The 27896-nt window shown below is 30.7% G+C and overlaps 1 protein-coding gene across 2 annotated transcripts; it reads left to right on the top strand.

The window, feature by feature from the left end:
- Positions 1 to 26422, top strand: LOC110993936. Of its 2 annotated transcripts, none has more exons than XM_022260365.2 (9): positions 1 to 409; positions 15466 to 15642; positions 22149 to 22309; positions 22389 to 22491; positions 23511 to 23699; positions 24331 to 24498; positions 24683 to 24801; positions 25446 to 25604; positions 25937 to 26422. In XM_022260365.2, exons 1-9 carry the CDS (start codon positions 211 to 213, stop codon positions 26138 to 26140), a joined length of 1479 nt encoding a protein of 492 aa, XP_022116057.2. In that variant the 5' UTR covers positions 1 to 210; the 3' UTR covers positions 26141 to 26422. The 2 variants fall into 2 exon arrangements, with proteins under 2 accessions (XP_022116057.2, XP_022116056.2); XM_022260364.2 differs by having other exon boundaries at positions 25407 to 25604.
- The last annotated feature ends 1474 nt before the right edge of the window (positions 26423 to 27896 follow it).

The following is a 27896-nucleotide window of genomic DNA, read 5'->3' as shown; positions in this document are numbered from 1 at the left end:
TTGCGGTTGTCCGCGCAAACCTGTCTTGTCAGTGTAGTGAAAGACACCGCGCATGCGCCGTTGCCCGAAGCATGTTCCACGAATTACGCGGGAAAAACTGTCATTATTTTATACATACCAAAGTTTATAACAAATGAGTCTTTATAAAATAAGGAAATTATTTTTAACGCCAAAGAAATATTCGCTTAATCCAATTATGAATCGACAAAAATGTATACGAAATCGTTTCGATTAAAATGTTCAGTGATTTTATTTGTGATAATAATTTTATGTTTTTGTGATTGTGCTAAACGAAATGGTCACACGAAATTTAAGAGAAAAGTTAATCATTGGAGTGATATAAAGACAAACAATTTGAAAACTCGGAATACGACAAATGTCAACGAAAAACGCGGGTTTTTCGGGCACGGTAAGTCTTTATATGTTTTTACATAACTAAAAAATAAAACCATAATTTCAATACTGTGTTCAAAAAACTATATACCTAGCCTATATATGATAAATATCAAGGAGTGTTTACATCTTGACATTCTTCTAACTTAACAGAATTGTTGAATTAAAAAAAAACATGCGTATACTACGTTACACAAGGTTAAATATTTAAAAAATTAAATATCAAATTTCCTAAAGTAATTACTCTTACAAATTTTAATAATATTTGTTTCTATAACAACTTTATCTTTTTATTCACGCTTTCGCACACATACTAAGAAAATTTAAACTACGACCGGCTAAAATCTCAAAGTCCTGTTAAAGAAAGTGGTCAGGCATCGTCTGGAAGACCAGTTACCTAGTAGGTTAAGGCTTCTTATAAACAAGAATCTTGGTAGGTTTAGTTACATCTGTTTATACTTTATTAAATCAATCACGTCGTATTGATAACATAAGTATTTAGATTGTTCAGAAGTTAAAAAGGAATTTCGATCAATTTAATACTCTCAATAAACCTAAACTTGTCTAAATTACATAGTGCATAATATATTATTACTTATAATTTATTATAATAATAACTACATGTTATTATTATAGTAAATACATGTAGTCACATTAATCAAAATAATAAAGAAATGCTGGTATATTATATTATGTATACAAAAATACAAGGAAAATATGGTTGATTTAAATTGTAAATTTTTAATCATAAAAGCTATATCGCTCGTACATGTACAGCTTGTATAACAGGTGCCGAGTTAATGAGACAACTTCTATATTTACTATTTTTATTAAATGTGGGTTATGAATAGTAAAAAAAATTGATATATACATAATTTGGAGTCCCATAATCCCTGAGTGTGTTTCTATGATTGATATACCAATAAGAAACATTATTTTGTTGTTAATAAAACTCTGGGCTATCGTTCTGTACGTCATTTGTGTATAAGCACAATGGTCGGTGTGTTGAGATACATTCATTTAATTCAAAATAATTTATATAAATTTAATTAAGTTAATTATATAGTGGCAATATGAAGTATAATATGTCGCTAAATCATTTCTTTATTTGCGATCGGGATAGACCTTCGAATGTTAAAGTATCTCTTAAATATTATTATAATTATTTGTATGTTTCGTTTCGTTACAACAAAATTAGATAAAACGTAACTTACTATGAATTGATTTAAAACCAATAATTAAAATAGAATTAAACATTGCATTTGTCCTAATATATACAAAAACTATATTGACCAACGAACAGTATATATACTTAGAATCGAACTTCTTAGTATTAAATATGTAGGCACATTACTTTAGACCAACAAGTGCAAACTGAATTGACTTTTCGCTCAACATTTTGTTGGTTTAACAATAAATGCGGCTTCAGCGTGCGACTAACATCCCTGAGATTGTAGGTTTGAGCCCCGGTTGTGGCCATATTGGCTCGAACGATGAAGGAAACCGTCTTGCCCTAGACCTAAAAATACGACGGCGTGTGTCAAGCTTTGGAGGGCACCTCCTTGCCTATTTGATTGACAAATGATGATGAAACAGATACAGAAATCTGAGGCCCAGACCCAAATAGGCTGTAGCACAACTAATTTATTTATTTTTTCAACTATTAATATACATTAATAAACGTCTTTGCGACTAAGATACTGTCGTAAACCAATAAGATATCGTCTTTTTTACGTGAGTATCACACATTTAAGTAAATCCTCTTTAATCATCAAGAATTCAATCTTCAGAATTAAAAAATTCGCGTACAAGATAATTTAAATAAATTATTGTTAAAGTTACTATGTGAGAAATGAAACGTGATATATTCTTAAATTTTTAAATAAGTTAAATCTTTAATTTTTATAGAAACTCGGGTGAATCGCTAATGAAAAAAGGAAGGTGCGTCGACCGGTCGAAATTGAATCCCGAAACCACGAAATTGGACATGTCCGTAATTTATGGCTCAAGTGCACGTCTGCAAAATGTTTACAATTTATTGTTATGGAAATATTTTACGGTTTAATTTTTAGTCGCTAGATGCTACGAGTTTGATATGTAATGGTTATTGAAAGAGCCAAAACGAAACGTCAACTATTGTGATGTCTTATAGTTTTGTATTATAGAACCTTTGTATGTCAAACGGTTGCATTTTCTGTTTCGAATATTATTGGGCAACTCTACAAATATGTGTATAAAAATAACACAGTTTCTTTGGTTTGGTTTTACGACATTGAACTAAGTTAAGTGGTCTAGTTTAAAGTCTAGACTGTAATAGTACTTGTCCTTTGTCTGAAGACAGAATTTTGGCGTTTATTAGTTTTAACATATAAGTAATGTATTGTATTTATTTTATTTACTTAACACTAGCGAGTGCTGGCTTCGTAGGGGAACTGTGCCCCAAAAGTCTTTTATTTTTCCGGATATTTATATCTATTGACACTCACGAAAAACGTGAATATCTGTGGATGTAAAAAATGGTATGTGTATATGATCTCTGAGGAACACCTCACATTTATAACATTAGTATAGATACTACATATATATGCCACAGATATAAATCAAATATTATATAACAATTTTTACTGATGTAGTTAAAACTGTTTAACAGATTTCTTTAATTCAGATCTTTTTTAAGGTTTAATTTTTACCTTCCTGACGTCGTGTTTTCAAATAAAACCTAAACCTCCTTTGATCTAAAACTTTAATATTAACATAAACGTAAAATCCAGTTATCAAGACTGGACCTAAGTTCAATATCTAATACCTTCTCTCCTTATAGATATTGGTGTTAAGAGGCCATGTAATTGTTTTTATCTTATAAGGACATGAGTTGTTTTTACCATCCGGTTTGGATGCGTGGGAGTTTACAAATGGGGTTTAAATTTTAAATATATTGCTATAAAATGCTGTATTTCATAATTTAGGGTATGTTTGAAATAAATATGTTTTATTTCGTGAATCAGATTGTATATTAATATAGCTATCGTTTGTGCCTTATACTTTTACAACACATTTATGTTTCTATTTCATTCTTATTAGATGTGTGTGCCCTGTTTAAGGCCCTACTCTAAATCCCAATATTCCTGTCTGCACTGTGTCACTCTCTGTCACCTGCCTTTTGCCCTTATTTGGTCTATCCATTTTCTAAGTAGTCTTACTCTTTTTCCTTTATTGTACCTCGTTAACAATAAAATGTCTTATTTAATACGTGCCTAACGTATTAAATAAGTTTCAAAATCTCTGATCTCGTAATTAGTAACTTATGTTATTCTAGTTACAAATCGTACCTATATGTAGCTATTAATGAACCTTACTTGCAAGTGGCAAACTTAATGTTTCTAATTAAGTCGGGATAATTACGACTTCATGTAATCGTTGGAAGTTCAGGTTTACTTTATAGCTTTTGACTGACTTCGAAAAGGCTAATGTTTGATTTCGTGTTTATGTTAAGTTGAGGAATCGACTTTTCGATTAACTTTCGTTATTTGCTAGTCTAATACGTTGTTAACTCTTAAGTAAGTAAACTCTTGTTGGCATTTGCGGCTGTTTACTGTTTTCTGTTATATAGTAGGTTTTGTCTTACTAATAGTTTCAAATAATGATCTAACGAAAACAATGGTTCAGCTAGCCACAACCAAAGCAAAAAGAAACAAAAATTCTTTATTTGTTTGCAATATGAACTAAAGGATTTAGATTCCTCTCAAACAATTATATACTGCTTTTTTTATAAGTTCGAAAATACAGAAAGTATCTCTGTCTTTGGTTAGAATTTCAAGAATTTTATTACCAAAATGAAATTTACTATAACTCTTTTTTAATAATAATAAATATACAAATTTAAGTTTGGTCTTTGTGTAACTTTAATGCAGGCAGCATATAATGCAGGCCAAAATATAATTTATGTTTTCTTCCTGTTAAATATACACTTGAACTTACGGTTATCTTCTATTTCCAGGATTAAACAAATTAATTAAATATGCTGCGAATAATCTACAACTAATATTTTCAACGGAGTCTGAAGTAATTAATTAAATATCCGTTTGCATAAGACTAACACGAATTACCCAATTATAAGACATGACACACAGTGAAAAGACATAAGTGAAAATTGTCTATCAGGCCACATTTGAATATTACAACGTACAGTTATTTCTAAGTGCTTTCTAAACGGCGCTAGATTGCCAATATTCCTTCATCAAATACTATTAAACCCTTTCTGTTCAAACATCACGATTTCACCGGAATCACTTGCAAGTTTATCGCAACCTAATCTCGGGCCAATTTGCTATAAACCTTGAATGCTGGTAATCGATAGGAGAACTTTACCTTCCAACTTGGACAGTTATGTAGATCATTCCATATTAAAGGATTTCGTGATCTAACTTTATAGATAATAGATGAAAATATTTCAAAAGAACTAAAAAGAAGTATTGACTGCCTTTGTGAGTGACTGGCACAAATAGAGAAGAGAGAGAAACTAGAGAAGCCTTCTGGAAGCAGGTCACCAGTCTGGCCAGGCCTATGGCTTTTTATCGCCAATAACAACTGTCTTCTAGTACAAAAAGTAAAATCCTGGCTACTTCATTCAGACACTTTGTTTAAAATCAAAAGGCATTAAACAAATTAATATCGCTTTCGTTTAGTTATTGCATTCTTTATAGCACGCGACTGTTTCCTCTCGAGTGTGACGATATAATTGAAAAACAACGTACACATTAAGGTAAATTGTTTTTTCATATAAAATTACAACTACGTTCGTTTTACAAAGGTAAGTTCTTAATAATATCAGCTATATTGTTATAGGATACATAAATTAAGCTAATATATTTATATATGTATTAGCAGTGTTGGCCTAGCTGTCTATGTGTCTAAGTGTATCTCTTGAACATGAAGAACACTTTTTTTTTCCCTTGTACAGTAAAAAATCTACGAATTGTGTCACGAAACTGATTTTAGAACCAAATTTTTTTACTGTCTCAATTTATATAATAATAAAAATGTATGTATGAAGTTAATACTTTTTCTTTGACAAAGACGACACCCGTGTAGATTAATTCTCTTAGGTGGAGTGCCAAAACTGGCCTCTTAACAAATTATTGAGAAGAATTTATATCGTTTCAATTACCAAAAGAACGGTGCTCACGAATAGGCTAGAGAATAAATTATTTTTAACACAATTTTATGTGACTTGCATACCGTAAATTTAATCCATGAGTAAGTTATCACTTCATTTACATAAAGATTGTAGTCACGGAAATATGTTAAATTATAAAATTATGAATTTTAAATAACTAGGCTTCGAGTGATTAATAAATCGTTTAAGCGAAAATGAACGGTATTAGATATTTTTAGGAATTAATTTAATTAGTAACTATTTTGCTTTGTAAGTTTTACCTGAGTTAGTCGAAACTTAAGTCAAGCGTTTAATACCTGGATGGGCACCTATCGATCTTTTACGTAATTAATACTCATGGTACAGTTTACAACGTAAGAAAACCAAACAACCATGTTAGATATAAAAGTGCACGGGGTGTGAGATGCACAGAAGATTGTTCACTAACACGTAGTATAGTAACAAGTAGTATAGTATGATTGTGTAAAATAAAAAAAATAAAAAAACATACCCACAATGATAGTATTAGTTAATCATTAGTGTACTCACAGTCTTAAACTGATTAGTAAATAATTTATAATGGTTTTTTTTTAATTTCATTTATTGAGAAATATTTACTGACTTACTTATCTATTATTTTTACGACATTAAACAGATAGTGTTTGTTCTTAATTATATGTTTAATGTCTATTGAAAATTAAACATTAAATTAAGTACTTAATAATTAAATGGTTTGGTAATATTAAAATTATTTTAATCCTACTATCTATATATATCAAAGAAAGCAATGCACTAACTTAAATTAGTTAAGGAACACTTAGGTAAGTAAACTCTTCCGAAAAGGCTCCGATAATTTACAGAGAACCCTAAAAAGTTTCTATTCTAGAAAACCGAACAATCTCTGTGCTAGCATCGCAATGGTAGCACATGTAAAAAAAGGTAGTCTAAGTGAAATGACATTAAGGAGAAACGAAATTCGCGGGAGCAGCTATTACGTACACTTATAAAAACGTATAATTTTATACTATAATTAAATATATATTAAATTAAATTGTATTCTTATAATTAAAGTCTTAAATATTAATTACACTTTAATTTATATATATAGCTTGCCTTAGAAGAAAGTAAATGTACTTTATTTTTACTAAGAAACGGGAATTCCATATACCCAAAATAGTAAAATCTAACAGAAATGTGAGACCCAGGCCTAAACCGTTGTAAAGTTACTAGGTTTTTATTATAAATCTCTTCAATGACACGACCATTAGAAGACTGTACATAATAAAAAATGTATACTAAACAGATAACAAATAACATAAAATGCACAGTAATATTATCTTTTTGCTGTGTAAAAATGTAAATGCAAACGCATTCAAGTGTCATAAATAATTACATTCAAATAAGCATAAGTTAGCTGTCACCGTTACATGTAGAAAGTTAAAAATTTATTGAAGATGGTAAAAACATTGTTGAGATGATACTTTTTCTTTTTTATCACAAGGGTATATAAGGTTTCCTTAAGGTTAAACTGGGTTTTGAGGCTACGGCGCGAATACTTTAAATTGTTTTAAGAAAGAAAATGTTATATTCTGATGTTCGGATAGATTCACGATGAATAATAATAAAATCAGTGACAACCATTTAATCTGTGCCTGATATTTCTAAATTTGTTTTATGATCATTTTTCAATAATAGGCAAGTAGGTGATCAGGCTCTTGTGACACACGACGTCGACTTTTTGGGATCTAAAATCTTACAATGTTTTCCTTCTCCGTTCGAGCGAATGTTAATTGCGCAAATAGAAAGAAAGTCCATTGATGGACAGCTTGCGATCGAACCTACGATCTCAGGGATAAGAGTTGAAGCCACTAGGCCAACTCTGCTCGCCACGATGGATTGGAAAAATATAGTTATTATATATATTTGAATGCACACAAAGGTCGTTTGCAGTTTTTCTAAATATTAAAATGACTTGTTAGGAACTATTGTTAAAAATATTTTATAAAATATTTATTGTCTATTTGTTAGATTTTTGTATGGTAATTTTATTGAAATGTTCCAAGACAATTTGTTTAGCAAGATTATACAGGCAGATCTTATGAATTCATAGAAAAAATGTATTCGCTGTTTTAATATATTCACAAAGTCGTACTAAAGCAACACGAGTATCGTTTCTTGTAAATATTGAATAATACTTGATTATGTTAATTGGATCGAGAACAGGTCCTTGTCGCTTTTGTAGAGAAAGCCGACGGGTTTGAATTTAAAAAATTTAGCGCGCGACCGGAATTAAACTTGTGATAGACGAGATTTATTATAATTTAATTTAGTTTAAATAGATTTTTGTCATTTTTAAATGTTTAGAAATTGTAATTTATTTACTTCTTATTACTCCAGAATTTAAAAAAATAATCCCTTTTAACAATAAAATGTAATAAACGATTTAAATACTCTAAATATGTTGTCTTTCCTCCAACTTCGTTCCCTCTGGAGTAAAGACTCTTGGGCCATGGGGTTCAAGGGCACAGGCGCTAATTAAAGATTTAAGCGAGCGGAAAATAGAACCTGTGACTCCAGAGCTGATTCAATGACCTTGACAATGATGACCTTGTTCAATGAACAAGTATCGCAAAACGGCGAGAAAATGCTATCTATTAAAGGAACACTTCCCCAGAGACTAACATTTTGTAAAATTTTCTATTTATCTATCATTATTTTTTTAATTATTTGTATTATCTTTGTATAAAAAATTGTAAATTCTGTATATTTATTTAATATGATAACTAATAAACAGTAAATCGGTGAATAATTAAATATACTTTATAGAAAAAACAAACATAATTAAATTAAAACCTTTCTACTTATATTTATGTACTGTAGACTAACACACATATATACATTATATTAGCCATACCTAGTTTATGTATTCCACGTCCAAACAAAGTATCTTAAGTTGGTAATTTTTTAACTAAAACCTTTCGATACGAAAAAAATATTATAAAGTAAAAACCCGTAGTAGGCTGTTAACTAATAAAATTAATAAATTGAAGGCTATTTTTCATCTTTAATTGTCATGAGTATATTTATGTATGACGATGCGACCCCAAAACGAATATTATAAATGTGATTTTATCGTGTTTACATTGATTATAATGAAGTTGGATACTTTAAACCCTTAATGATTGTTATATCATTCGATGGTTTGTTAATTGATAAAAGGTAGAAGATAATATGGTATTTTTAAACGTTTATAATATACAATTCAGAATCTGATTCTTCATGAGTTTCCTCTCAAGGACTGTGAGGAAAATTCGTATGGAAAACTAGTTACAGTCGAAAGTTCAAATGGATACGTTTAACGAGATCTGTTAGAAAGTATATCAAAGTGCCGCATCAAGCCGTTTAATATTGCGGTTGGAGGCTCACTACATGTTAACGCAACGAAGTTTTATCAGATTTATTTTCTTTGGTGAGCCCCGAGAAATATTCAAATAGGTTTTATATCTTCTTTTAAACTAATTTTTATTAAATATAACCCACCCAAAAGGGTGCGAATGATGGTTTTTATACAAGTCATAGGAAGAAAACAAAAATAAAAATCAGTGACGTTGATAGAAATAAAAGTATATTTAAGTTCTGTTCTTTTTCAATGCCAGTACAGTCCTAAAAATATTTTTTTTTATATTTATTAATGTTTACCTACTCTTCGGGCATTTTTATTGTTTAATAATACGTTTCTTTTGTGACTCATTTTGTTACTTTAGTTATAATACAAATATAAAAATATAAAGATTAAAGAACGTCCTAATTTAACCATTTCTTTAGGCATTATAACATTGCTGTTTTATATATACTTTAATTATACAACATGATATAAAGCTTACCTTATTTATATACATATAGATTTCAAACCCAATTAAAGCAAAATCAAAGACAATCTGCACAAATGTTTTAACGTCTCGCCGTAGAGATGTATTGCTTCCCAGAACCGGTTGATATTAGCTAGTCCTGTATGGTACGAGCCACATAACTGCAGTGGTTCACCCCGTGGTACACTTATGTACACGGTACTGTCAATTAACACAAAAAACCTTTGTCTAACCCGGCTTGGAAGCGGAATACATACTGTTTCAGCAAAATATAGTTCAACTAACCTTACTTCTTGATTTTGTTTTGTTTCGTTAGAAGAAAATTAATCACGTATTGTATTGATTATAAATTAATATAAATTTACTTTGTACTAAAATGCAAAAAAAACTTTTGAAATTTATATATTTTGTAAAACATACAAAAAAAAACAAGAAAATAATTATACTAAAAATATAGCCAAAGATGAAATACAAAATTTCTAACAGTTACGAAAAGAAAGAAAACAATAAAACTTATTAAATACAGTTAACTAAGTAATACATTATTCATCTGTGTTGTGTGATTGTGTGTATGTGGGTTGTGTCAGTTAGCGCTATGGATTATATGGACTATAATTAATTGGTTAGTTTTTAGTTATTAGTTATATACTTATAGGAAAAAGATCTTCACCGTAGTATTTTTATTGGGTAACCGAGACATTGATTTTGTTTATTTGAAATTTCTTCAGTTCACTTAGTTTTTAATGTGGTCGCTAGTATTTGTATGAGAGTGTAGCTGTGTTGAACTAGTGGTTTCAGCGTGTTCTCTTCCCTGGGGCTATAGGTTTGAACTTTGGCAGTAAATTTAAAACATAAGCATTTAATGTATATTTCTTTTTTGACGTTCATAAGTGTACATTGTGTTATATCAATAAATTATTTTTGATTTTCACTCGGACTCATTTTTATATACACAAGGGTCATTGGTAAACAAGTGGTAAATTTATTGGACGTTCTGCTCCTCTTCTATCTAAACTGCATTAAATAAAAAAAATAAGAATTATAAATAACACGTGTGCAGTATAAAGTAGAGTGAAAATTAAGTTGTATTTCTTAGGATAGAAAAACTTTATTCGTTTTATTATTTCAGTACTAGAACTAAAAGAACCATTTATATTAACATCGACAGTTGTTTTAACTGAATTGAAATCGCAAATCCTTTTAATGGTCTCAGTTATGTAGATTTTCTTTCTAATCTCTCATCTCATGATTTATAGAAATTAAATTTTATATGTGTGTGTGTTAGAATTGGAAATTTGTAAAGTTTTTAGTAGTGTCTTTATAATGAGTACATACATTCCGTAATATATTTTAAAATAGTAATACGTTTATTTGCCGCTTCACAATATTGCAGGTACCATCTTTGACAGGTTTCATGGTGAATTAGAATTCCTGTGGTAACAGGTCACCAGCCTTCCATCGCGGCCAGAAAATATACATAAACATGACAACATACTATGACTGAACTAAAGTAACAAACAATGGGCGTTTGAATATTAAAATTATTTAAAGTATTATCATTTGTTTATTTTTTGTGTGAGTAGATTTTAATTTAAAATATCCAAATTTCGTTGTGAGGATTGTTATAACGAAAAATGACAACAATCATAATGAAATTGTAAATAGCAAAACATAATAGGAGGTGAATTTACTTCGTCAGTGAAAGTATTGGTGACTAATTTCGTATTTTCAATGATTTGTCACGCTACATTGAGTGCCACTGGTATGAATTATGTGTATTTTCCGGCACGCTTATATTGGATCCATCCATTTTTATGCATTGGAATTGGACAACTATATTATTATATAAATTAATGTACCACTTACACTATTACGGTTTAATAAATCAAGTATACTTAATTAAGTAGGGTAGCTAAAATGCGAAATTATAGTCATGCATACGTCTTCATTATATATGTCTTTAAAATCCTACGTATATATACATTAGGTTTATTATGAAAACTATTCTTATTAACAGTTAATGCAGCTTTAATAACAATGATTTCTTATTTACATATATTACGATTGCTTCAAAAAATTAGTAGTATTAAGTATGATATTAAATAGACTTTTTTCATACCGAGTATTAAGATGATTATATTGATCTATAATAATATGAGGGTAGCATAAACTCTCTTACCGAATGTTATCTAGAACCTGGTTAATATAAAGTAAAAACACAAATATTTTAATTGAAGTTATACTTCTTTTGGCGCGATGGACAAAAATGATGAGTGATTTTTTACGATGCGCGCGCACACCAACACCTAAATTCGACATCGTAAAGTTAGGTCTTGGTAGCATGGATATCGATAACTATGTTCAAGTTGTATATTCTAGTATTTTTATATTTAGAACACGTGTTTCGTAACAGTACAATTAAACAGTGTGAATAAATGAATATTATTTTGGTGTTTTTAAATCAATTTCATATACAATGGTGATAGTATTAACGAATAATTTTTTTTATTTTAATAAAATCTTTTTGAATAATTTTGATAATTATCGTTAATCACTAATGGATTTTAGTTGTTTTTTTTCCATACGCCAAAGAAGTATAACTTCTGACGCGTGTACATAAACACACACTTTTTTTCTATTCAGTTCAGTTAGATACTCAATAAAGAAGTTATAATAAACAAAACTACGGTTTTGAAATAAAAAACAACAATTGAGATAAAAACTTCTAGTGAAAGTGAACTACGGTAAAGCGCAAAGTTACACTTGTTTCAAGTTAACTAAAGCGTCTGACAACTGTCCATGACCATGTCTTTGTTTAAATATAAAGTTTTAAAACATTTCGGCTTACCATTAGCCTTGATAGTTTCTTCTTCTTTAATTTTTTTATTTTTTATTGCAGTTTTTTTCTTCGAAAAAAAGTAATAAATAATATATAATATTCGGCCTATATAATAGGTACTTACGCCATTTAATGGTAAGTGTAAAATATAATGAAAACGCATATAAAAAGTTTGATTTCTACTTTGTATGATAATAAAACAATTATTATTGGAAGTAGTTCGTTAGTTGTTGCAATTACTTGGACACAGTTTGCGTTCAAAACCATGGGCGTATAATGACATAACGTTCAGCTAAGTTTAATATTATCTTATAGGTGCAGCTGAAAATAAATATATTTGTTCATAATAAAGAAAATATGACAATTGCGATTACAGTAAAATCTTGTACGTACATATTAAAATTGGAAAATTAATAAATGTTTTATGCAGGTTATTTTTTATTAATCTAGGACAAATAACTCTGTGACTCAGAATTTACCCAAGAAAAACCAGTCAACTTTCATGTTACCAGTTATAATATATAGTATTTACGTTATAACTAAATACTGTAAATCATTCTGAATAATATATTCTTAGACGTAATTGTGTGTCAGGCTTATTTATTTATTCTTAAATTTATATATCAAAAATAATATATGAAAATATATCTAATAAGTGTTTTATCTAATAACCTAATGGATCTTATAACATCGAACTCTAAATACTAAGGAGGTCTAAATAATAAGCATGCTAAGGGGGCCACAGACGTTCTTTCTCTTAAAATTAATAATTATTGATAGAGATATTAATGATGGACTCTTTAGACGCAACATTAGTGGAAGAAATGAAACTATAATTATCTGCATGCAAATTTATCATTAAGTAGTATGGACATGCGGAAGTTTTTGCTTTTACTATTGACATAAGAAATATAAACTTTTCAAGTGTGAAACAGCGATATCCAAAACTACGTATAAACTAATCGAAAAAATTGATCGAAGTCTTGTGCCCAATTTTGACAAGAACTTTGATTTTCCTTTGGAATCTAAGTCGAAAATTACATTAAATATTCGAAATAACTTTTTATGTGTTCATTATGTTGTGATGTTACATTTACAATAATAGAAATAAGAGATATAAGAATAAGAAATAAATTCCCAAAATGTGTACTTTAATAATTAATAAATACTTGATACACGACTAACTTTTTTTAAATCGATCAACTAAATATGAACCTTTGATAAACCTTTCTTTTGAAACAACTTGTAGTTTAGATATAGTTATTTCAATACTGTAGTTTCCGGATAGTATCCATTGACAAATTTCATACGATAATATGAGAACGGAACTACGAACATTTCTGATTATTTTCACCTTTTACTTTGAAATTATGTTAAGGATCGCTATCATAAGCAATGTTTAGATTAATGATTTGCAAAAACTAATGCTTACTCACGTTTAGTAATAGCATTATGTTTTTGTTTATAAAAAGTTTACCAATGTTAGTCGAGGTTAACAAGTTATTTTTAGAAGATCACCAATCGCGCAATAATATGACTACTCTAAAATTAAATTTGGCAGAGAGGCTTTTTATAGAGATAGAAATCAGGTTCTCGAATATAATGAAAGCTTTATTTCTAACTAGCATTCGACTGGATTTTATTTAATATGTAAGAGGCAGACATATTATGATAACTCATTTTTTTATTTAAAACAGTAGTATACTCACTTTTGTCCATAGTCTGCAACAAACGCAGTTTTATTAATATTTTTTACCCCTTGGGTCGTTATAAAATAATGTATTTGATTTTTTCATAAGGTTCTTTTTTTAAAATATTCAATTGCCTATGTTCATCATGGATATTGTAGTATTCTAATGGTGACATAATTTTTTTTAGCTTAAGCCAGCCAGAAAAACAATGAAATTGTAAGAACTTTGTAGGACGGATTAAAACTGTCCTGTTATAAAAAATTCAATTAAGAAATATATTTAATTTTTTACGAGCGCTAAGTACAATGTTTGGGACGAATGAACTAGACTAATGAACATAAAAAATATTACAAACAAAGCAAACGGATATGACTACTACACACCAGTACAATATTAAGATGTGAGTGAATATGATGTCACTACAAAATCTTCCCTATTTATAATATTAGTACAGCAGTATATATAGTTTTCAAAAAACAATAGACAGAAAATATAACTTCTATAATCTTAAATGAATAAATCTTAAAAATTCCGCAGCTCATACCTATATTATAATATATAAGACTTGTAAAAGTCATTGCACCAATACAAATTGATTCTAAAGACTGAAAGTATCAAAGTGTTCTTTGATACAAAATGACACAAAAAGGTTGAATAAAAGAAATGTATCTACGTTTTTTATAAGATTAATGATTCTCAGGTGAAAGTGAGAGAAGAAAAAGGTAAAAAACTTCGACGCCTTCGAAAACTAATAGTAGCTTTTAATCAAAAGCAACTTTACCGAGTAATTTCAAAATAATATTTTGAAAAAGTGTAATTTTGAATAATGTACTGTAATTTGGTACTCAGTGAACGTGGCAGATAATGTTGAGTTGGTACTAAACAATATAATCCTTATGAAGAAAAAGTTATGAGTTATTCTGCTTAGATCAATTGACTGTGTACAAATGTATTAAAAAACCTTTCTTATAATTACTTTTCAATTCGAACCAGTGGTTCCTGTGATATGCGCATCATGGAAACAAACATTAGGAGCTTCAAATTTTATATTATAAAAATCACATTAACATATTTTGTAGATAAAATATTTTAACAAGTATGTGACTGTCATATTACTAAGTATTAAACAGAATTTTACTAATGTGCTGTAACCAAAACTAAGACTATCTGACAGACATACATTAGATGATTCATTCTACGTCATGTGGAACAAGGGGTAATAGTGGAAGCCCATAACAACCTTCTCTCACTCCAAAAAAATACTTGGCGAAAAAATACAATCTCAATTTGAGAACTAAACGCATGTAATTTAAGAGTCCTTTAATTCATTACATAAATATACATTGATACATGATACTTTGAAGTCAATTTTATATGTATGTACATAATTACTTGTAAATACATATAAAACATTTTATTTAAACAACTTGTTTAAATAAAATGCTCTCATGTACAAAAGTATTAAAAAACAGTCGTACACAGCATATGAATATATGTACATTACTTAATTTCTTCTAGGTGTATTTACGCTGGGAAAGGTGTTGAACTTCTTCCCAGTTGGAGGTGAGAGAGAGTGTCGGGCAAGTGGACACCACGTTGCCAGATCTGGTATCTGCTTGAACCCATATGACTGCAGGCAGCGAGACGGGACCCCTTCTGGGGACTGCGCACATGGACTGGGAGTGTGCTGTGTTTGTGAGTATGATATTAAGTTCAAGTTTTTTCTGGGATTTGTTATTTTTTCTAGTTGTTTTTTGCGGTCGTTGGCTTGTCATTATTTAACTTTGAAAACTGTTTCATAGTCTAATAATTTTATTTCTTATTTAGTTTAAAAAAAATTTAGTCTCTGTTTACCATTAAACTAATATCGATTTTGTCTAGTATTTCTTTACAACGAAATTATTATATTTCTTAAGTCACTATAACTAAAATGTTTCTCGAAAAAGAATATTCAACTGTATACATCACTTGTTTAAACTCGTACAAATTGATAAAATAAACAGACGAATTTCACAAGCAAACGCTTTAAAGTCACATAAATCACATAAATTCTTCTCGTAGAATCTTTTAAAGAACTTCACTCCTGGTCTTAGAAGTCGTTTCAAGTTAGTCTAGCTTTAGGCGAGTACTTTCGATCGCAATCGTCTATCGCTGTGGATAAGATACCGCAACTTTTCCAATCTATAAACAATTCAAGTTGTGGACTGGCGAGGGGCCAGAGATTTAGCGACAGCTGATTTAGTTAGGTTAAAAAAGGGCATTAGAAGATATAGACGCGAATTGAGAAAGAAAGCCAAGGATAGAGGTATTTTAGAAGCTGCCTTTGAGTGGTTTCCAATCCCATTGATCGAATTGAACCAAGAGCAACTGCTCAGTGCGGGAGGGTTATGTGGAACTACGCTATTCTGCATAATCCCAAGGTGCCAAAAATAATTATATCCTCTTCCAGACGTCTAACATGCGATAAGACGGTCTAGTCCGCCTCTCCACACTCATTGTTAGTTTGTGAAGATACTTGACACAACATGAATTCTTCACAGGCCATTCTCTTTTGTAGTAGGGGAGATCGAGTCCAGTACTTCCAAAGAAGGTTCCTTCCCTTCATTTAGCCTAACCTTATGACTAAACATGTCTCATGCTCTATTGAAAGGGAAAATTGATCAAAGGTTTCTGTATTTTGAAAACGTGTTTTAAATTTGGTAAACATACTTCTAGTATGACAACATGAAACAATCGTCAATTTATGCCACAGACAAATTAGATCGCACATTTGGTTTTCTAATATTAAAATTAGCAAGTAGCTTTTGATCTTTGTATGAAAGAGAAACAATAGAAACTAATAGGACGAAGACAATCGCTTGTTTAGTGCCCGCTTACAGCCTGGGACATTCTGAATGCAGAATAAATTCAACGAGAATAACGAACGACGCACGCCCACTTTCTAGCCTTTGTTTCAGATATTTGAGGTTAATTTACGATTCGTTTGTCTATTGATTTGTTACCTATTCTGTGGACTTTGAAATTTTGCATGACAGTTGATTTTCCAACGGGCAATAAAAATTAAGCCGTACTGTTTGTTATTAATTAAAATTCAATTCTTAGAATCAAAAGATGTATATCGTGTTATCTTCCTCGAATCGGTCGTTAGCTAAACTGCCTTCCATTGTATTTGTCGATCAATCAATAAATATCAAATCAATGTATGTGTCGCAGGTAACTTAATTAGGCGTTCAATTCACAGCCTAGCCTAGCCTTCTGCCTAATGATGACTCTATCGTACGAACGGCCTAAGCATTAGACAGTCAGTTTACTAAATTTTATAAGAAACGCTCCGGCTGAATATCTTTTAGGCCGCTAGTTAACTAGCTAGGCTGGTAATTGAACGTCTAATTTAGCTAGTTTGCTGCGACATATACAAATATTGTAAAAACTATTTAAAAAGAGTATTTAGAGTTTCTTGCCCATATGAAACAATGTTTTTTTCCTTTCCTTCACCGTTCCTACAAATGTTAAATGCGCACATAGAAAGAAAGTCCATTGGTGCACAGCCGGGGATCGAACCTACGACCTCAGGTTTGAGAGTCGCACGCTGAAGCCGCTAGGCCAACACTGATCACATTTAAATAGACAAAAAAAAACAGGAAAATTATTAGAAGCCAGCGTGATTAATGTTTAAAGGAAGTACGCCAACGAGTAGGTACTAGAAGAGAAAACAGTTCTTCTCAAAGAAACATTTCCTGACAAAGGAAATCCATTCGATCAACTGTACCTGTGCATTGTCAATCTATAATATTTACTTTATTGATTGAGTAGCTTGAACCGGCGTTGTATCGTTAATTATTTATTATCAATTATTTTGAAATTTAGATCGATTTGTAGAGAAATAGATGTATGTATGGTCCAATTGAAAATTTCTAAAGATAAAAACTCATTTAAATTTATAGCTTAAGTATTGTGGAAATAAATTTGTAATCCTCTTTAAGATTATTTTCAGTCTGGCTTAAAGTTAGCGACGCGGGAAAACAAGATGAAAAGCTTTTGGACTTTCTTCTTGTGAATTAATTACTCTTAACTATTTAACTAAAAGCTTAAAACTTAGCCTTATCTTATCTATATGGTTATAACGGTTTACTTATACTATTATTATTAAAAACTTGCGGCAGAACAACGTAATTCATTTTGTTTCAATATTTTTTTTTGCAATATCACACATTCCCACAATACCAACATTTTTAGTGCATATATCTGACCTAGCGCTTCAACATTCAAAATTTTAAGTTTCCATAAAAAAAAAATTTAAACTTGTGTAGTTTGCAAATAAATACAAGCACTGAAATAATATTTAATTTATTTCATTTCTATGACTGATCCAGGGGCTTTGAATATCTTGCTGTATCGCAAAGTTTTTATTGGTGTTATCACATAGCACCGTACGATCCAAAGACATCCTTTAATACATTTAAAACACAGCTTTACGGTTGTAGCAAGACCTTAAGTCGCGTGGCTAGATGCGGACAAAGCTAAGCTGTTACTGTGTCCTGACTCGGGCGATTGTTGGTGACTCCGTAGGGTTTTAGTGGGTATGCACAGTGGCGAGTCCCACATAGCCCTTCACAGGCAACCGTGCCCCGGGAGGGTTAACGTAACGCATTTAAAACTTAGAAAAAAAAAGTCTAACGCATTTAAAACCCCAAGAAAAAAAAATCTTAAGTCGATGGCTTTTTTTTATAGAACAGGGGGCAAACGGGCAGGAGGTTCACCTGATGTTAAGTGATACCGCCGCCCATGGACACTCTCAATGCCAGAGGGCTAGAGAGTGCGTTGCCGGCCTTTTAAAAATTGGCTACAACCTGAAACGCTGTAACTAGGTTATTCGGATCCCTATTATATACAACTCGACTTTTGCCAGGGCTTTTGCTCCAGTGTTTAAACAGTGGTTAAACGTTCTTCTAACTTCACGTTTTTATGGGGTTAAGTATTAGATTACGTAAATTTAATGAAGATGAATGTAAAACTTAGTAATCAAACAAAATCACCCTTAATTTATTCAAGAAAGTGTTTTCTCAAAGGATAACCGCCAATCTTATCACAGAAACCCACAACCTCACTTTAATATTATTGCTCTGTGGTTACTGTAAGGATTAGTTCGTCTCGCTATTAAATTTCACTATAATTGTGATTTGAATTTATGATTCAGTATCTACTATAATATTTAAACGACTTGCATCTATAAAAAAATATATAAAACTTAAGGAACGAGTAGTTTAAAATCTAAGCTTTAAAAATATATTAAATTATTATACCCAATTATCTTTATCAGTATAAAACAAATTTTACGCATGGCTAGGTTTAATATTCATCTTTTAAACTACGTATATAAGGTCTTCCATTTACTAAAGTCAATTTCGATACAAGTCATATACATGATCTCCATTTTATGCTATACTAGAACTATATGTTGTATTAGAATACATATTTTGATGATGGCATATATTTGTTTTCTCAAATTTCAAATAAATAGTTATTCTTATAGAGGAGGTAAGTGATAAGCCATATTTTTTATAGACGGGCAGGAGGCTCACCTGAGGTTTATTGATACCGCCAGCCACAGACACCCTCAATGCCAGAGGGCTCGCGAGTACGTTGCTTGCCTTTTAAGAATTGATAAGACCTTTTCTAGACGAGCCCAAGTCGAATTGGTTCGAAAATACTTCAGTGGACAGCTGGTTCCACATGGTGGTGGTGCGTAGCAAAAACTCAGCTGAGAAACGACAGACGACGATATGATACGGATGGAATTTTGCGTTACGTCTCGATGTTCCATGATAAAAGTCAGCTGCAGGTATTAGTCCGAACAAGTCTGAAAACTCTCAAGTGGAAGGAGCTGGTACTGGGGTTACGCCCGCCCAGTGAGAACAGTACTCAGTATACAGTTATAAGCGGTGACCCGGAGTGAAGAACCATCTTGAAACTTAACAAGCTATCTAAAACATATATATTTACTACTAACAAGACAGTATTATTTAGCAACCTTTCTATAAAACATTTTTAAATAATAATAAAAATATTAATTTGGCAGTGTTAGCCTATGCCTGGCTGTGCATTAACGTATGTTTTGTTTTATATGCACTCCCAGCGGTACGATAAAGCAAATTTTCTGTAAGAAACGTGCATAAATATGCAATATCAAATGATTATCAAAAAAGCAACGACAAAAAACAGTAATTGCACAACTGGATGTAAATGAATCCATACAAGCCTGTATAATAATTAAAACCAGCTTTATAAATTAAAATTGGATTTCAGAAACCAATGTAATAACATTTCAATAAAACATGACAGATTACGGCGAGATGAGCTAACGGCCGCGGCGTACGCAATCAAGCGAGCCAATATTATCGCGAAAGGGAAATTCAATTAACCACCAATACGCAATATAGCGTTCTCGCATTGCAACTGTACAATATAGTGGCTATTTTACCAAATTTATAACACACAATTAAACTGATTTACAACAATCAGTCGGTAATAATAACGATAATCCAATCACGGCAAACGGTTCTTGGCCAATTAGACAAGTACTGATCAGCCAGTTAGACACATCGTAGTTATTTATTTAACATCATTATTATTATTATAATCATGATTATAATAAAGTTTACTATTGCATGGGTTCACATGCTGCAGATATTGATCATCTTTGTGAGAAGCTGGTGCCTGTAGGACTATATATACCGCCGTGACTTCCATGGCGGACAGAAAATATACAAAAATGTGACTACATAAATTACTAAACTAAAATAATAAACAAAATAAAACTAAGGCATGAGTGGTGGTTGAGTGGGTATGTGTAAGGGTGTGTGAATTGAACGTGTGCGAAAAAATTTAAGTTCAAGTTAATTTTGCAGGCTATCATGCATGCTCATGCTTTGTTATTAATAATTAAAAAATTAAATAACAACTATTTTATGGAACTTTATATAAAAATTGTGTATAGACATATTTACTGATACCATAATAATTAAATAATTGTATCATAATATGGCTATAGCCTACGTTTCCACGGTAAACACTTTGATAATAAAATAAATTTGCGGCATGATGATGTTGCTTTTATCGATAAATTGACTATAAATTTATTTTAAAGTGTATCTTGAAACCTATTTGTTTCAAGATACATTTTAAATATTCACTTTATTCAACTATACAAAATAATTATAATCGCAATGCTTGGTTTAAAAGATACGTTAAGACAAACAAAAGCGAAAGCTTTAGATTGTAACCGTCACGAAATGGTCTCCGCGTTGAACGTCTAAAATTGTTCATTTCCTGCGCTTTCATTTAAGTGAACACACATTATATCCACAAAGCTTAAAGTAAGAAATTTTTAATCATTAAGACAATTTGGGTCACAGCTGACAATTTCAAAAGTATTAGTATTATTTCATATTTTATTTTTTAACACTTCGTTACATTACAATATAGAAATTGAACATAATTAAATGAAAAGGATGGCAACTGGCGGGATTATCGCTTTCAAAAGATTTCTTCCAGGCAAAGGCACAGTAAAGGAAAATAAATGTATTAAATTACATAATTTTATCATTAATTATTAAAATTAGAAATATACATAAACACTATCTTTAGTATTTTACGCTGAATAAACGTGGGATTTGATAGCAAAATTGTTTTTAGTAATCAAAGGTTCATGAATGAATTGTGTGCCCTTGTCTTCATTACATTTAAAAAAAAACTAATAATTTACAAATATTAAATTGTTTTTAAATAAAAAATATCCATAGCTCAAAATCACACCTTGGCTATATGTTTGGTATATCTGTTATTTGTTAAATATGTTACCTCTAGGAGTACGAAATAAATAATAACTCTTTTATTATTTGTAAGCATTTAAAAGCACATACACCAAAAACGCACTCGCGAGCCCTCTGGCATTGAGTGTCCATAGGCGGCGGTATCAACATCAGGTGAGCCTCCTGCCAGTTTGACCCCTGTTCTGTAAAAAAAATTAAGAACATGTAAGAATCATTAATTTTACACTTGTCAACTCGACACTTTGTAAGCGTAGATTAAGAATTAGTTCTTAATCTACGCTTACAAGTGTTTATCCCTTATAGATCCATTTTCATTCCAGATTCCGATTTCATCCCAGCTAGAAATTAATTAGAACTATTCAATTTCAGTTGAGGTGACGTGTGGAGGAACAGTTCAAAACAATCTCACGTATTTCTCATCGCCGGGTTTTCCAGAACTTTGGTCTGGCGAGGAAGACTGCAAAATTGAGATCGAAAAGACACACGCTGGCATTATGCAGTTGAAAATTGATTTCATACACTTTACGATAGTATGTTATGTTTTTTAATTGTTACTTACACTTTTTTATAAAAAATAAATTATATATAAATGTAATAAATTGATTATAGGGCCAGCCAAATAGGCGGACAGGTGCATGTGATGAAGACGCCATGATTCTTGGTGAAGGAAGATCTAATTTTACTTTATGTGGGCAGAATCATAAACAACATGGTGAGTTCATTTTTTAATACAATAATCTGATTTATAATACATTATTAAGGTTTTCAAAAGTAGTAGGTATAGGTATAATGGTGGGTTTTTAAATGCTTCTTGTAAAGCGAAAAAGTAAGTCTTAAGATTTGAAATAATAATGGAGAATTAATGGCCGTCTACTCTACGCTAATAATTTCATTTAAGATTAATTGTTTTTTTTGTGTATATTATGTTACCTAATACAAATCATTTTTTACTTTGACTGCACAATTTTTTTTGCAGCCCTACTGAATTATTTGATAATACAATAGCTATTGTACACGCGTATTCGTTCGCGTAGATTCAGGAACGTAGGATAAAAGACCTAATCAAACAAACGGCGGAAAACGATTTTGTTTTATACTATGTAGATTCTATATATAAACCTTTCTCTTGAGTTGCTTTATCTGTTCATGAAAATCGTTTTATAATTCATTCCGTAGCTTGGAACAACTATTTTTTATACAGAAATTTATTTTCTTTTTCAATTAATAGTATCTCAATAGAAATAAAAAAACTAATATGAGAAGGTGATATCAAGTTCTATATTATGTAACATAGGTTTTCATATACCAATCTCAAGCGTCATATACATCATCTTAACTTGGGTAATAAACCCTATCAGATATATCGCTCTGGGATAACCTAGACATGTTGTAGGTCACAGTATTCTCTTTATTCGTCACTCTTTATAAATGGAGGTTTTATTTTCAATAATAATTAACACAAGGCAACCTTATGGTAATATAAGTAAACTTTATAAGTAATCATATCATAATTATTAGTTAAACATCATATTATAATAATAATAATAACTATTTTAAGTGAAATAAAATGTTAGCATACAAGCAGTTAGTATAATACTTTTATTTTCGTATAGAATTGTCAATTCAAATACATTTTTGACTTCCGAGAGTTATACTTAGCCCTAAGTTTGGATTTGAGTGTCTCGAGTCTACGTTTTTCTTAATTTAAATTAATCATTATTCCTTTCTCAGTATACTATACCCTCTCAAGTGCGATAGAAACTCGAGAGGATGGTGAGCTCCCATCTACTAGGTCTACTCCCCTGGTCTTCAGGATGAGAGGAGGAGATCTCCCAAGGCTGTGGTTGTTGCGGATTGCTCAAATGCCCCTAGCTTACTCAGCTCCACATAATTGCTTGCAGTACCTCACGGAAAGCAATGGTAAGTTTGACTACAGGAAGTTTTTGCTTTAGTAATTGCATGGCTGTGTAATTCTCACGAAATTCACAAATTCTTGTTCTAGGAGTTTATATAAAAATCCAACAAAGAAACGGAAGTTACTATTAATTATTTATTTAATTAATTGTAAGTAATCTAACAGCTTATAGTTATACATATTATAATACAAAACACTAAGACAATACAGAAAGCCAAAACAGATTACATAGATAACCAATTTATGTAACTAAAACAGAAAACAAACAAGTGCATTAATAGATAGTGATACATTAAAAAAATAAAACTAAAGTAAACTGAAATTTAAAAACAACAAATAATACTTACAATTTAAAACTACTACTTAAGCAAAATCAGAGTCTTCCCGATTCTTCAAGCACTTGTTGACTTTCTTTTTGAGGTGAAAAAGATCAATATCCTGATAATGGATGTCATAGTTCGATTTCCATACAATATATCAACAATAGATCTATTGTAGACTATATGATTGACAATGCTTAAGATTAGATTGTGATTTAAAGGATTATAGATACCTACGGACTTAAAAAGTCCCTGCAATAATTGTTGATGGGACATTTATGAATTACAATTAAAATTATCAATATTTAATTTTTAGGTACAATACGATCATTTAATTTTGCATCAAACGGTCGTCATTTAGCAAACCAACAGTACAGATCGTGTATTCGAAGAAATACTGGATTTTGTACGATTCGATACTCTCCTTGTGACAGCAGGTCCTTTCGGATAGGACCGGGAGGCAATGGACCTGAAGATTTAATTGGTAATTATTACTTACTTATTTTCAATTACTACAAAATTATATTTACAATTTTTTAAATAAAAAGGGGGAAAATCAGCGTACGAGACGCCCATGTACACACATTATTTCGATAAAATGGAACACATTGTTCCGAGGTTCCTCTTCGTGGGAGAGAGTTTTGTTTTAGTAATAATATTGGTTTCAGCTGATCCAGTCCAAAATGACGATATGATGCCAGTTAATGACCAAATCCAGGAAGAAGGGTCTGGAGTTGAACCTCAAATTGTAGAGCCTCCAACACCTGCTCCTGGCTTAATGAATAGGGTAATTTACATTTATATTTATTTTTTATTACTTAGTATGTTTTTCATAATTTATTGTAATGGAGCTTGCATTTTTCATCTGTGCTAGTCTTGTATTTATTAATTATTACCAGAAAAGAGATGGTTTCAGAAAAAGTTTCTGTTCGAAAGATTTGATTTTGATTTGAAATTTGGTACTGATTTACGAATAGATATACTTATGTAAAATTTCAATTAGCAAATTTCAATTTAACAAACACAAAAATGTATGGAAATTTTAATGTCTTTTGCAAATAATCGTAACCATAATTATAATATATTTATACTTACTTAACCAATATAATATAATTATTTAATATCCAATACTAAAGAACCCAAAATTTATATTGCTTTGGTTCCATTTTCCGATATTAATTTTAACTGTATATTATAAGAACTAAAGGTCAACTAATATACTCAGCCCATTAGACTTAAACTGTGGAACCTAGTTGGGTTTATGGATTATAAGTAAATTTTTAAATAATTTATCATTATACATATATAGCATAACAACCGAATAATATAAAAGATGGTTCTAGGCTGTTCCCTTGTGAAACCCCTGTAGTTAGACTAACAATTAATGTATAGATATGGAGTTATATCTGGCCTTCTTGGATATGGGGGCAGAGTCGAACCTGGCACTGGTCTCCATACACCCAGAACTACGGAGATGAGGTTTTCCCATATTATGGCTATGGCAACTATGGCAAAGGCCTCAGCGGGTACGGAAGACAGAAATGCGGGGACCGAGTTACAATACCTTGTGAAAACGAGTATTTTGTTTCGGTAAGTTTAATTTTATATATCTACTGGTATATTCTTGCTTTTTGTTTTAATCGAACCTATATTTATAATTTTAAGTTTTTTTATGATATTGGCACGGATGACTTAAATTTCTTATTAGGGTTTAGAAGTAAAGCTATGTTATTAAAATTCATTTATAAGACGCACTATATTGAATAGTTTTATTTTACATTTCTTTATTTTAACTTGATACATTTATTATTTTTCATGATAAAATTTTAGACTAGATTGATTCGAGCTAACTATATATAATATACCATTAGAATAAATAGGCTTTTGTCTACGTTTAAACATATTACTTCTCTTCTTTTTAGAGTTCAGTATTCAGTCCGGGTGTGTGTGATCCCCACCACTGTGGGAGCAATTTCTGTCCCGGGATGCGTTTTGAGGATTGCCATGTCGAATCTTCAATATCTCCCTTTGCAGTATCCATGCATTTTGGACCTCCTACAGTCAAAGAGAATCCAGAAGATAATATAGGGATGTGTCTACGATACAAACAAATTCCATGCAATTGATCTTTTGGCAAGACTGAGCCAAAGATATTTATTTGACTTGGAACAAATTGTTCCTCTTCCTTGATACCTTCCATGTAATTTTTGGTTATCAAATTATTTATTTTAATTTAATAAATTAACAGCGTTAAGAACTATACATTTTATATTCAAATGTACATTGTTTAATTTATGTTACATTGTTAATATTTTATGTATTGTGTGGAAGGTATCGAATCTATATTAAAGAGATTTATAAGACTTTTCAAGATTAAGTATGTACTGGTTGTAAATTATTATATATATATAAGCATAAGTATGTAAATAAAATATGTTTTTAGTATATGTACAGACATTAAGTAAATTATTTACACATTTATTCTTTTATTTCCTCTATCTATTTTCCTTTGATTTGATATGTTAGTTCCTAGTGAATGCTTTGAGCGAGTGTTCTAAAGATTTTTTTGGGTTGATCCCGCCTGCCTCGTTTCGACACTACGTAATCATAGCAAACTATGAATTCAAGCCCCGGTTTGGGTCTTCCCTGAGAGATACGATCTCCAACTATTCAAACTCCTCTCTCAAAAGTCGGCATAGCACCCACTTAAATTGGGTGTCCATGGGCTGCGATGACTGTCCTTTTTGGGCGTCCCGTAGGCTCGTTTACCCCCCATATAAAATTATATCGCCACTGGATTATTACGACTCATTGAAAACGAATTCTTTAAAAAGTGTCATCCAGTGGCGATACAGTTTTATATGGATACTATCCCAATTGCACCTCTTTGCAATTTTTTGTATAGTATAGCATTATTAATTATATAGGTAATACTTACGTACAATGTTATTCCGGTTTCTGATCAATGTACCACCACTAATAAAAACCTTGAATTCAGTATAGTTTACATGCTAAAGTAAATTTGCCTAATACGCACTACCTATGTGATACACAATTTGACCGAACGGCATCAGAGAGTCGAAGCACTAGGCCAATACAGCTCTTTCCATTAAACATTCCCAACTTAACAATTCAATATAAGCGAATTTAAGCGAACAACGCAATCCAAGTTTCAGTGTTTTTTTATAATCACGTAAAATTGCTTAAATTTCTCATAATAAAATTATCTTTATCGCCGTCATTCTTTCACCCTTCTAAACCCTTTTTATGTTGAATAGAGATAAAAGTAATAAAACGAGACCTTTCTTCCATTAAAATTATATTAATGCAAATAGGGAGACGTTCCCATGCTATTTACCTAATTTTCTTTTTTAAATACAACTGAGAAAACTTCTGTTTACTTTTCAAAATAGCAAGTTATTCTTGAGACAATATTGTTTATAGAATGTTCTTATGTCATGACTTTTTCGGAAAATGTTTGTTTGTGTTTCACAGGCACAGACGTTTCTATATATGTCATAAATTATACGTTTCTGGATACTGCGAGAGTAATGAACGCTTTTAATAATTTATACAAACATCAACACGTAAAATTGGCGTATACGTATAACACAAAACTTATCTGTTTATTTATAGTATTATAATATGATACATTTATTTTTATTTATCCATTTTATGCTGTACTGTGCATATTGACCGAAAGGCCGTCAAAACCTGGCAACATTTCTCATAAGAATAAAAGAAAAGAAATATATTCACATAAAAATCTTGTTCGCACATAAAAACATAAATAAAGTTAATCATTGCTCCTGTTTTATGACTAGGCGTATAATTTTAAGCTTAATTTAAATTCAAATGGTAAAAGCCACTCAGTAACTCTGA

The sequence above is a fragment of the Pieris rapae genome, chromosome 21 (assembly GCF_905147795.1).
Source record: "Pieris rapae chromosome 21, ilPieRapa1.1, whole genome shotgun sequence".
Classification (NCBI taxonomy): domain Eukaryota; kingdom Metazoa; phylum Arthropoda; class Insecta; order Lepidoptera; family Pieridae; genus Pieris; species Pieris rapae.
This window is presented reverse-complemented; position numbering and strand designations above follow the sequence as displayed.

Bases quoted from the DNA above. Each gene is read 5' to 3' on its own strand.
- LOC110993936 (XM_022260364.2), top strand. From the start codon at position 211: ATGTATACGAAATCGTTTCGATTAAAATGTTCAGTGATTTTATTTGTG. The intron at 22,492-23,510 runs GTGAGTTCATTT...TTCCTTTCTCAG, and splicing joins GCAGAATCATAAACAACATG to TATACTATACCCTCTCAAGT. The intron at 24,802-25,406 runs GTAATTTACATT...ATTAATGTATAG, and splicing joins CTCCTGGCTTAATGAATAGG to ATATGGAGTTATATCTGGCC.